A 13725-nucleotide genomic window follows, 5' to 3' on the forward strand; every position below is an offset into this window, starting at 1 on the left:
CCCCTTAAACCTAACTAACCTAAGGACATCACACACATCCATGCCCCGAGGCAGGATTCGGACTGAAGTGCCTAGAATCGCTCGGCCACAATGGCTGGCGGTCAATGGCTTCGGGGGTCGGCGGCTCTTCATGTAAGTTTTTAGACATAAAAAATAAAGATGAATAATGTTAAAATATTAAGAAAGTTTGTTTGATTTAAATATCTGTAAGAGTTTTCAGATGAAAAATTCGAAAGTATTACTTTCCAGCGCGCCATCATAGATATTGTGCTGGACCACTCAGGAACCTACTGGTGGACTGCCGTTCTTCGTTGCTTCTGTTCTCAGATTGTTGTTGTTGTTGTCGTTGTTGTTGTGGTCTTCAGTCCTGAGACTGGTTTGATGCAGCTCTCCATGCTACTCTATCCTGTGCAAGCTTCTTCATCTCCCAGTACCTACTGCAGCCTACATCCTTCTGAATCTGCTTCGTGTATTCCTCTCTTGGTCTCCCTCTACGATTTTTACCCTCCACCCTGCCCTCCAGTGCTAAATTGGTGATCCCTCGATGCCTCAGAACATGTCATACCAACCGATCCCTTCTTCTGGTCAAGTTGTGTCACAAACTCCTCTTCTCCCCAATTCTATTCAATACCTCCTCATTAGTTATGTGATCTACCCATTTGACCTTCAGCATTCTTCTGTAGCACCACATTTCGAAAGCTTCTATTCTCTTCTTGTCTAAACTATTTATCGTCCATTTTTCACTTCCATACATGGCTACACTCCATACAAATACTTTCAGAAACGACTTCCTGACACTTAAATCAATACTTGATGTTAACAAATTTCTCTTCTTCGCAAACGTTTTCCTTGCCATTGCAAGTCTACATTTTATATCCTCTCTACTTCGACCATCATCAGTTATTTTGCTCCCTAAATAGCAAAACTCCGTTACTACTTTCAGTGTCTCATTTCCTAATCTAATTCCGTCAGCATCACCCGACTTAATTCGACTACATTCCATTATCCTCGTTTTGCTTTTGTTGATGTTCATCTTATACCCTCCTTTCAAGACTGTCCATTCCGTTCAACTGCTCTGCCAAGTCCTTTGCTGTCTCTGACAGAATTACAATGTCATTGGTGAACCTCAAAGTTTTTATTTCTTCTCCATGGATTTTAATACCTACTCCGAACTTCTCTTATGTTTCCTTTGCTGCTTGCTCAATATACAGATTGAATAGCATCGGGGAGAGGCTACAATCCTGTCTCACTCCCTTCCAAACCACTGCTTGCCTTTCATGTCCCTCGACTCTTATAACTGCCATCTGCTCTCTGTACAAATTGTAAATAGCCTTTCGCTCCCTGTATGTTACCCCTGCCACCTTCAGAATTGGAAAGAGAATATTCCAGTCAACATTGTCAAAAGCCTTCTCTAAGTCTACAAATGCTAGAAACGTAGGTTTGCCTTTCCTTAATCTTTCTTGTAAAATAAGTCGTAGGGTCAGTACTGCCTCACGTGTTCCAACATTTCTACAGAATCCAAAGTGATCTTCCCCGAGGTCGGCTTCTACCAGTTTTTCCATTCGTCTGTAGAGAATTATTCTCAGGTATACCTTTGAAAAACTTAATTAACTCTACGAACTACCTCCATGTTAGAGATGTATTGAAGAAAGTGGGGTCATTGTCTTCTCAGCGTCTCCAGCATTCTGAACAACTGGGGACACGCGAGAAGCAGTGACTGGCGGCCAGTCTAAGCCGAGCCGGCCTACCCTACTCTTACGATGAGAGACACTCATTCACTACAGTTAGCAACGTGACGAGGCGCACGTAATAAGGATATCCGCAGCTCCGTGCAGGGGCATATCGCACTGCGTCCCACTGCGTTGCCTTCCAAGAAGGCACGTCGCGTAAACACGGCCCTTTTTGCTCGTTTTGTGTTTGTTTTTTTAAGCCGTGACGACGGGCAGCGGCGATCGACGAGGTCGGGCAAAGATTGCAGGGGCGCGGGGTCGGTGGTCGGTGCGCACGCAGCGGCGGCGTGGCTGGGCTGCGCCTACAAGAGTCGCCGGCCGGCTCGCCAGCGCGCAGTCACCGCCCGCTCTCGCCGCCAGCCATGAACAACAACGTCAGCTGTCGCTTCGTCAAGGAGGAGCACATCAGCTCCGGAGACTGGCTCTCGCTCGCCAGGATCACCTACCTCGACCAGAACGGCACGCCCAGGTCTGTCGCCGCTGAACGCCCTTTAATTCTCTTTTTGCGCACCAACATGTCATATGTTGTCACTTTCACCCTATCTGGTGGCATTGTTCAAGGAGCGCTACTGTATACGAACTTCAACTTTTTCCATTTTGAAATTTATTTCGTATTTCGTCGGCACTTCGAAGTCTCCAGTCACACGACTGGACTTGTTGCAATAACCTATCGCACTACTTCGCAGTTTTTGAAAGAAAATACATCCACATTAATGGTGTTCGTGCGCCGTGGCTATGGATTTGAAGAAATACAGGAACGAACAATTTTTTATATAGCTTTATTTATGCATGATACGTTTCGAGCTTTCACCCACCTTCAACTGGCGTAATATATATCTTCGTCTGTACAACGTTTTTATCGACATCCTTTAGAATGTTGCAGCTGCCGTTGGTCCTGTAACTTGCATCGCCTTTATACAGTGTGTACCAGGAGGAATGGTCAGTTTTGGAGCCCATGTTCACTACACTTCTCTACTTCGAATGATCGTTGCGTCATATCCTCGGAAATTGACCATTCCTCCTGGGACACCCTATAAGTCTAGCAATAACATCAAGTTTCAGTGATTTTGATGACGTTCCTCACGACGTCCTGCGTCAGAAGCCCGAAACTAAAATTGTGCTACACATATAAAGTCGGGAAAAGGAGCTAAAAGTTACAGAACCAAAGGCAGTTGCAGCGTTCTTAAAGAGGTCGATAAATCATTGTGTTAACGAAGATATAAATGTATTACGCAAATTCAAGACGATACGCGTCTTGGCATGAATAAATCAGACTGACTGCTGTATTCCTTCCACGGAATATACTGCTACGAAAACTGACCTCATGAAGACTTCAAAGAGATGCCGATAAATCAAGATGTTAACTTTGATGTTGGTGATTGCTCTGTTTTCTTCCTGCATCACACCTGGGATATTCTGTCAGCGTTGTTCCACAAACATAAGTGCAATCCAGTATGTTGAGGCGCCTTTCTTGTGCGAAGGAATTCTGTGACTATGACTTATTCAGCAAATACATAATTTCCTAAGACTGCAAGGTCTGTGTAACTGTTCAGACAGTATGCCCTTCTGCCATAAGGGGAGCCCGAGTCGTATCCCAAGTACCCTCTAGGAAATCAGTTGGATGGAAGTGAGTGAAATGAGATTTATTGTGGTAAGGAGAACTTGACAAGGTACTTGAGCAGTAGCAGCCGTTCCACTTATAAGAACGGGTGTTAGCTATCGGAAGGGCGATGTTTTGACCGCTTTCCCATTTCAGAACCCTTAGACATATAATATATAGCAGTGATCATTTGACAGGCCAACGTCCTTCTCGGATGACAGTGCCGCGGGATAATGATTTATAGTTATATATTCAGATGTTTGATGTGATACTTTATCACCGTTGCCCTTTCCACAGTGATTGTTCCTCCATGATAGCTGGCGTCGACTTATTTCAGTCCAAAATTGCACACTCTTTGAAATGACTGTTTCTGTTAACTTTCTTTTAGTAGGGCCACGGCAACCATGGCGGCGTGGTGATATATCAGTATGACACTCTCCCATACTTGATAGGCAACAGTAACTCGATTTCAGGATAGCAGTCGTATATGCGGTAATTTAGTGGTATTCTGTAGACATGGCAGTGGAATGCGAGGTTGTTTACGCTCATCCTATCGCCCAAACGACGTAAGTACAAGGCCCGTAAAGACGTCACGGTCATCACAGAACTGCAGATAGCGTCTGCAGGCGGACTGAGCCCTTGGTGAAGGGAACAACCCTATGTCGTGCTTTGCTTCCGAAGAAAACAGGTGGAGTGTATCGTATATGACGGGCAGATAAAAACAGGATACCAAGTATAGCATTTTACAGTCTGTATTTGGTTTTTTGGTTGGTTGATTGGGGGAAACGGAGCAAACAGCGAGGTCATCGGTCCAATCAGATTAGGTAAGATGTGGAAAGAAGTCGGCCGTGCCCTTTCAAAGGAACCATCCCGCCATTTGCCTGAAGCGATTTAGGGAAAACCTAAATCAGGATAGCCGGACGTGTGTTTGAACCGTCGTCCTCCGGAATGCGAGTTCAGTCTGTATGATTAACGTTTCTGAGGAAAGAATACGAGAAAAAAATCAGCAAATGTTCTCTATTTCTGATGTGTGCCTCAAGTAGTTCCAAAAGACAAGTTAGTCCTTTCACATACAAAATTTGTTTGGTTGCATATATAGGCAATAATGTGAAAACAAACAGTTTGTTAGTACAATTTTTGCGATTATTTACTCTGCAATGCCGAAATCTGTTCTTTTACTTGAACTGTCACTATTAAACGATATGGACGCGCCATTTACCGTTGGGTTCAATTTTCAGTGATGTTTTATATCTACCCAATACAATACCGCGTTCGTCCACACTTGGTGCTTCAGAGGCATATTCCATAAGCGTATGCATTTAATAAAGTAACTGCACTCTTCCGTGTATTCAGGATTCTGTCTTGAAGCCAGCCATATTCACGTGCCGGTTTTATTGACTTTGACTCATTCCACGTCCCTGAAAGTCTCCCCTTGGGAGTCAAGGCAGACTTCCCTTTTTACGTCATTCTATTCTTCTGGTACAGCAACAAATGACTGAAAGAAAGCTTATGGTACCAGCCTCGATCACGAAGACAACAGGGTCTGATCTTTTCCAAAAGCAGCACAGATCAGCCAACTGAATGCGGTTTCAGAACAAATGATCTCTCAAATCGACTGCTGCACCGGTTGCCCTCTTCGTTGCCCTGTTCACCATAGAAACACGACGATCAAAATAAAATTAAAAATACTGCAGTTAACAGTAATAAGCAAGATGTCAGGATTCTTATAGCCTGTTTCACACGTACAGTTAAAACAGGTCAACCTGACCCCTGCAGGACACGCAATAAGTCTGACGGATCACCGTGGCCCCAACAAATGAAAGTTTGCTGATACTCTACTTAGCCATGACAAGGCAAGATTGTTTTGAAAGTAGAAAAAAAATTACGTACGGTAGTCTAAAAGATAATTGAAAAGAGAAACGTGTACTTACACGCAAATTTGTTCCAATAAACCTTTTTATTTTACCTACCAGTATCTCAGTTCCAGTTCCACGATCCTTATTACCGTACCACTTTTGAAACTGTAATACGAGTTTCGTCGGACACCTCGAGCACGTAAGAAACGAAACGTATAGTTTTTGGACGGTCACAACTTCAGTTCTCATATTCAAGAGAATCACGCTGTGATTTACAAGATTCCTTAACTTTTCGTCGTTCCTTCCGATAGTTAATTTCTAATACTGAATATTTTGGGAACTAGTCTGCTCAGTGTAAGTTATATTTCTTTCGCCTTTTTTTATTAACTTGAATACGATACTTGTTTCTTCCTGCAATAGTAACATCTTTGTGATTATCTCGTCACAGATAAGACTGACTGCAGTATGTTTCAATAAACATCTCGTTCCAATCTTTTTCACTTCTTGATGCCATCACATTGTTTACCTACTAACTGCAATGTGCTGTACCTCAATGATCCATCCCATACACATGCACCAGTATGCCAACACAGTCGAGCACTGCGGAAGCTAGTGAATGGCTAAGTGCGATATGTGCTCCAGTTTCTTGAGTACCTCAAGGTAAACACACCAATGCAGTTCCATTATTCACACATTCTGATTTAGCTGCACAGTTGTGAAAACTTGTGAGGCCTACCTCTATATGTATTAAAGCCATCCGGCATAAAGTTACTTCCATTACATCTATAGTACTGGTAACACTCATTCCATTTACAAATTTGGAATCAAAATACTTCTGCAAACATTATGATAACTGCGTATAGTGTCACTAGTAGTTACTAAAATACAAAATACTTCTTTCCAATAGTCTAGTTCTAAGAAATAAAAACAAAATAACAATATATCTGTTTATTTTTTCCTACAGAGAAACTGTGAAATATACTAGAGACACAGTATTCTGTAGATAAATAATGAAGGTTTTGTTTCACTTGACTACAGATACTATACTTTACCAGCTACCATAGCGCAAAAGTCTGTACTAATTTGGGATCTCTCTAACTCTGCCATACCAACAGAAGTGACATTTTATTTCTTACTATCTTAGGAAATCTAGTAAAGAGATTGCTGTGTGATAATGATACTAACAATAATAAAAATTAAATGTCTGTCTTTCCAGAGTTTGGGAAGGTGCAACAAGGCTGACAAGAACTGACAATGCCAAGATTGACGCAGTTGGTGTCATTGCTTTTTACAAAAGACTGCTGCATTATGACTGTATTATTCTTGTCAAGCAATACAGACCAGCATTGAAGGCTTATAGTATTGAAATGCCAGCAGGTAAACAACCTTAATATAGGAAATATAAAGTAATTCATGGAACATGCTTTCAGACATATACATGTTAAGTAAATTAGTTGAAAAGGTATGATAGCACAAATGACATAATTTCATTACTTTATCAATGGCTTGCATATTTTAGAGCATGTGTAACCATGAAATCTCCACAACACACAGGTCTAGTTCAAGAAAATGAGTCTCCTGATGAATCAGCATTGAGAGAACTCAAGGAAATCACGGGTTTCACAGGAAAGATCAAGAAGATTGGCCCAATACTAGCAATGGACCCTGGTGCTTCCAACTGCTCAATGCGTCTGGTCACAGTGGAGGTATGAAAACCGTTTCTAAGCTATTAGTAAATAGGTACACGAATAAAAGTGCAAATATAGCTATTACAAAGAAGATAAACAAGAAAAATACATCACACAGTGTATCATGTGATTAATCTGATTCCATTTACAGTATTATTCAGTAGTTCATACTTAATCTTTGTCTAGCTGATTACACTATATCACAACATTTACAATTATCCTGATTTTCTTTTCTTGGATATTCATTCTGTTGTGCATGAACCTGGATTCTGAATATGATGGTGCTTTCAAGGAAATGACAGCGGATGTCTTTTACAAAGTAATTCCATTCAGTTACTCTTTGGTCAACAAATGAGTATTTAACCCCTACTGCTCTTTCAAAGTTTAATACTCATTAGTGTGATGGTCTTACCATCCCGTATTTGTACCGTATGTGAAAATCTATCTGTCAATGAAACATGCTAACTTGAGTTAAATTTCAGAACCATATAGGCCCTACATCTAGTTTAATATAGTTAGAACTAAATATATTGAAGGCGTTCATAGTTTTGCATTTTTATTCCTCTTTTGGAGAGGAATTTTGTGTATCCATATTCTCTTTTAGTTGCTGTTTTAAGAGTGCTTGCTTTTTTAAGCAGAATCAACAGCCTCTTTGTGTTTTTTGTATAGGTGAATGGTGATGATGTTGATAACCTGAATTTGAAAATTAATGGAAATGGAGTCAGATTTAAGGAACCACTCCTGATTCCTGTGTCAGAACTTTTGGAGAAATTAAGTGGTATGTATATTTATAATTTTAAATAAAATTACCTAAATAAGGGCACCTGATAACAGACAAGTGTTTCAGGCTAGAGGAGATTTGGAGAACTATTTTATCTAACATCCATGTAAACATACAGTATTAGGAAATTAGTTATTTCTCTTTGTCTTGCTTGTGCCTAAGTGACAGAAACGCTCAGTAGCCCTTCATTCACTTATTGTTTACACCATACATATCATATAGCTGCTGATAATTTTCCTGTCCTTACAGAAATATTTCTTTTATAGAAATATACATTGAAATTACTTCAAGTTAGAACAAAGTTTGTCTTGTGCTTTATTACCTACTCAACAATAAGTGATTGGCACATTACGTCACTGTCCAATTTCCAAACTTTTCTGGTGTTTAGAAGTTTAGTATCCAGAATCTTAAAAATGTGTGCTTCACCATGTGAGATAGGTAAAAATACAATCCTCAGTTATTAAAGCCTGCAAAAGATACTGTACTGATTTTAAATATAGACTATTACTAAAAATTGAATAAGGCAATAGCTGGATAGTGTGAAATTGGTGCCCAGCTGTTGTAATGATGGCCTCTTTACCTTTCAAAGCAGAAAACAGGCTTCTGTAGCTTTGGATTGCACCAACATGTCCTTGCATGCTGTAACTGAGTACCGATAAAGTAAATCTTTACTGAATTTGGAAATGAATGTTCAACATTTGATGTGATTAACAGTAAGTCCCCCCCACCCACCCCCCACACACACATTTATATTCAAGTTAATGCTATGGCATGTGTGTATCATCCAGTGTTGATGACGTGATTTCCACGATGTGATTCATACTGTCTATACTCTCAGTGGATAGTAGTAAATATGCAGTTGAAAGATCTGTCAAATTATACATTTTCCTTTCTTATAAAAGACATGCTCATACACATTGTGGTGTTGTATCTAAAACAAATGTCTAAGCATGATTTTAGACATTTTTAATCATTTGTTAAAATTGTGTAATAGATATACCTGACAACTAACAATGAGTTTCCACTTTCTTTTTTAGCATATGCATCTGCAGGATTTATCATCGATTCAAGAATTGATGCATTTGCCATTGGTTTGGTTATGGGTAACCAGAACAGGAAAAACAAAATACCCACCACACTGCTCTGAAGAGGCATTTGCAACACTTCATATCAGCTTATCAAATACCAAACTGTATATTTTAATTCAGTACATTATTGTATTTAGCTGAATTCATCCCTGTACCTGTAATTATTTTCATGTCTAGTATAATACTATTTTCTTTGTTGATTGTATGTCACCATATCTCTCTCCTGACTTGATGTTAATTCTTCTGCACTGAAAGGACTTCAATTTTGTGATTTCTTCATATATTTCACTTGGAGTCTGACTTCTGTTGAATTCAACACAAATTTGACTTATTGCATTCAGATTGTTCCTTAATTAGCTTATCAAAAATGTGTCTTGTACTGCGGACAATATTCTTCATTTGCAAATTTATTCAAAAAGAGTGTAATATGCACAATTGATTTCTGTGTCTTGCTGCAGATTACAGAGCCTGTCTACTACTTGTTTCAATAAGTTTCATACATTTAAAGGAAAAGAATCTCAAATTTAATTTATTGTATGATGGGTGAGAGCTAGTGGAATACTTCAACCAAGAATCATTGTTATAATCACTTGTCATTCATCATTATTTTCTAATTTCACAAGGATCATCACAAACATATTTCACAGCATCATTTATTTAAGATATTTTGTACTAAATAAGTTCTTTATTCATCATCTTAATTTATTTTCTGCAAACTGTCATTTAGAAATTTGTCTGTTAATTTTAGTGTACACTTATTGTCTATTATTCCCATTTTGTTGTCTGTTGCAAATTGTCCTGTTATCTTATTGCCATTTCTAATTTTCCTCTAATTCAAATCTATTACAACCATAAAAACTTAAAGGTTTCTACCTCATGTCACATATTACTGTGTGCATAGAAAGTCACTGGGAAACACAAGAAAGTGGAGAATGTTATCAGCTCCTACAAAGACTGAATTCTGTTTATGGGCCGTAAATGCTAAGAGAGAGATAAAATCCAGAATGTAAATCTCTCTCATATTAATTTTAGAGAGAGAGAGAGAGAGAGAGAGAGAGAGAGAGAGAGAGAGAGTGAGTGTATTTTTTGTGTTTGATTGTTTTATTCTGGTCACTGATGATAAAATGCCAATATGCTGAGAGTGTGTTCTCAGAAGTGTCTGTATTATTATATAATTTTTATGTGACTGAATATTAGCAATAATTTTTAAAATGATAATAAACAAAAATTAATGTAAAATCTGTGTAAATTTCATAAATGCTCCAAATACTTTAAACACCCCAGTCAAGCTGGAACTGTTTTGTGATTACTTCTACAGCATAGGCTTAAACCTGAAATGGGCACTTCTAGTTTTATATTTTCATGTGTGGCTTAGAAGCCAAAGTGTTTCATTCCAAAGAGATTCTTTGCAGATGTGGCGCTGCTTTTTGTTATGAAAAATTCTCCATTGTCCGGTTTGCACATTGGTCTGTAAGTCTTCATTTAACTGGTTGGGTAAGTTACTTTACAGGTCAAAGAAATGCAAGGACTTGCCACTGCTGTAATGACTGTGCTTTGTGGAGAGCTGCATGTCAAATCACCAGAACTAATAACAATCTACTCTCATATTGTAACTTTACTACAGAGGCCTACATTCTGGCTACGTGCCAAACACAAATGAATAACATTTTGGAAGTGTGTTAAAAAAATGGCTCTGAGCGCTATGGGACTTAACTTCTGAGGTCATCAGAACTTAGAACTGCTTAAACCGAACTAACCTAAGGACATCACACACATCCATGCCCGAGGCAGGATTCGAACATGTGACTGTAGCGGTCGCGCGGTTCCAGACTGTAGCGCCTAGAACCGCTCGGCCACTCCTGCCGGCTGGAAGTGTGAGTTTGTATTTATATTCTAATAACATTGACTGAGAGTGAGTCAGGTTTGTAAGACTTTTGGCTTTTAAAAATGTTAACTCAGATACATGAGAGAAATACAGCTTGTGGGAAATAAAGAACGTAGAGTCTTGTACCGTAAAGAAGCAAGGGAGAGGATGTTGTTATGGATGGCTGATATCCTCTTTCTACAACACAAATGCACACGTGGGTTAATACGGTTCTTTAGATACATTAACATTTACTTAGCTGGAATAGAGCTCATCAGTAATAGTCGTCTTGCAAACAGTATCAGTAATCTTGCTATTACAACTTTAGTCTTACTACTGGTCCTGCTATAGGCACTAATCTGGTCATTATGTAATATTGTAACCTGCGATGTGAACTGAGGCCGCTCTGCGAATGTGCTGACAGATACCAAACTGGAAGAGTGGGTCAGTGGCGCCCTCCGGTCAGCAGCAGCGGCCTAAATACATGTCATCTACATCTACATCTACATGACTAGTCTGCAATTCACATTTAAGTGCTTGGCAGAGGGTTCATCGAACCACAATCATACTATCTCTCTACTATTCCACTCCCGAACAGCGAGCGGGAAAAACGAACACCTAAACCTTTCTGTTCGAGCTCTGATTTCTCTTATTTTATTTTGATGATCATTCCTACCTATGTAGGTTGGGCTCAACAAAATATTTTCGCATTCGGAAGAGAAAGTTGGTGACTGAAATTTCGTAAAAAGGTCTCGCCGCGACGAAAAACGTCTATGCTGTAATGACTTCCATCCCAACTCGTGTATCATATCTGCCACACTCTCTCCCCTATAACGCGATAATACAAAACGAGCTGCCCTTCTTTGCACCCTCTCGATGTCCTCCGTCAATCCCACCTGGTAAGGATCCCACACCGCGCAGCAATATTCTAACAGAGGACGAACGAGTGTAGTGTAAGCTGTCTCTTTAGTGGACTTGTTGCATCTTCTAAGTGTCCTGCCAATGAAACGCAACCTTTGGCTCGCGTTCCCGACAATATTATCTATGTGGTCCTTCCAACTGAAGTTGTTTGTAATTTTAACACCCAGGTACTTAGTTGAATTGACAGCCTTGAGAATTGTACTATTTATCGAGTAATCGAATTCCAACGGATTTCTTTTGGAACTCATGTGGATCATCTCACACTTTTCGTTATTTAGCGTCAACTGCCACCTGACACACCATACAGCAATCTTTTCTAAATCGCTTTGCAGCTGATACTGGTCTTCGGATGACCTTACTAGACGGTAAATTACAGCATCATCTGCGAACAACCTAAGAGAACTGCTCAGATTGTCACCCAGGTCATTTATATAGATCAGGAACAGTAGAGGTCCCAGGACGCTTCCCTGGGGAACACCTGATATCACTTCAGTTTTACTCGATGATTTGCCGTCTATTACTACGAACTGCGACCTTCCTGACAGGAAATCACGAATCCAGTCGCACAACTGAGACGATACCCCATAGCTCCGCAGCTTGATTAGAAGTCGCTTGTGAGGAACGGTGTCAAAAGCTTTCCGGAAATCTAGAAATACGGAATCAACTTGAGATCCCCTGTCGATAGCGGCCATTACTTCGTGCGAATAAAGAGCTAGCTGCGTTGCACAAGAGCGATGTTTTCTGAAGCCATGCTGATTACGCATCAATAGATCGTTCCCTTCGAGGTGATTCATAATGTTTGAATACAGTATATGCTCCAAAACCCTACTGCAAACCGACGTCAATGATATAGGTCTGTAGTTAAATGGATTACTCCTACTACCCTTCTTGAACACTGGTGCGACCTGCGCAATTTTCCAATCTGTAGGTACAGATCTATCGGTGAGCGAGCGGTTGTATATGATTGCTAAGTAGGGAGCTATAGTATCAGCGCAATCTGAAAGGAACCTAATCGGTATACAATCTGGACCTGAAGACTTGCCCGTATCAAGCGATTTGAGTTGCTTCGCAACCCCTAAGGTATCTACTTCTAAGAAACTCATGCTAGCAGATGTTCGTGTTTCAAATTCTGGAATATTCCATTCGTCTTCCCTGGTGAAGGAATTTCGGAAAACTGCGTTCAATAACTCCGCTTTAGCGGCGCAGTCGTCGATAACAGTACCATCGGCACTGCGCAGCGAAGGTATTGACTGCGTCTTGCCGCTTGTGTACTTTACATACGACCAGAATTTCTTCGGATTTTCTACCAAATTTCGAGACATTGATTGCATGATGCTTGTCAGTGTGTGCCTGGCCTCTCTCATGATAGGCGCACTTCATCGAGCGCCTAGTATCAATCTTCGCGCTACATCTTTGCCGACCAGTGTGCTGGCGATAGCCTACGCCAGCGCAAAGAAAAGTAGTTCACTATAGGCTTCAGATTCCTCGACTTGTGCCTTAGGGTGGTGGGGTTTCGGGTTCCGCTAAACAGGTCATGTGACCACTACACACAGGAGGCGGCTACACGGGTAGCAGGGGCTGTGTGGCGTGGACTGGGCGGTTTTTAGGTTAGACAGTCTCGGGAAAGATCAAAAAGGGCTCCAGTCTCAAAGGGTACAGGGCAAAGAAACGACAAGAATCGACCAAGCAACAGTCGGTATTGTAGTTGTAAATTGTCGTAGCTGTGTTCGAAAAGTACGAGAGCTTCAAGCGCTGATAGAAAGCATTGAAGCTGAAATCGTTATAGGAACAGAAAGCTGGCTAAAACCGGAGATAAATTCTGCCGAAATTTTTACAGAGGTGCATACCGTGTTCAGAAAGGATAGATTAAATAAAGTAGGTGCTGGTGTGTTTGTATCTGTTGGTAGTAGTTTATCTTGTAGTGAAGTTGAAATAGATGGTTCCTGCGAATTACTATGGGTAGAGGTTACACTCAACAGCCGTACCAAAATAATAATTGGCTCCTTCTACCGACCCCCCGACTCAGATGATACAATAGCTGAACGATTGAAAGAAAACTTGAATCTCGTTACAAATGAGTACCCCACTCATACAGTTATAATTGGTGGAGACTCCAATCTACCCCCGATTTGTTGGCGAAAATACATGTTCAAAGCCGGTGATAGACAGAAAACATCTTCCGAAATTGTACTAAATG

The 13725-nt window shown here is 40.4% G+C and overlaps 1 protein-coding gene across 1 annotated transcript; it reads left to right on the forward strand.

Moving 5' to 3' along the window:
* Positions 1–1357: 1357 nt before the first annotated feature.
* LOC126297490 (ADP-sugar pyrophosphatase-like) lies at positions 1358–9982 on the forward strand. Its single transcript, XM_049988369.1, has 5 exons — positions 1358–2199; positions 6403–6563; positions 6741–6892; positions 7544–7652; positions 8693–9982. Exons 1-5 carry the CDS (start codon positions 2093–2095, stop codon positions 8800–8802), a joined length of 639 nt encoding a protein of 212 aa, XP_049844326.1. The 5' UTR covers positions 1358–2092; the 3' UTR covers positions 8803–9982.
* The last annotated feature ends 3743 nt before the right edge of the window (positions 9983–13725 follow it).

Source organism: Schistocerca gregaria, chromosome X (genome assembly GCF_023897955.1).
Source record: "Schistocerca gregaria isolate iqSchGreg1 chromosome X, iqSchGreg1.2, whole genome shotgun sequence".
In the NCBI taxonomy this organism is placed as follows: Eukaryota; Metazoa; Arthropoda; class Insecta; order Orthoptera; family Acrididae; genus Schistocerca; species Schistocerca gregaria.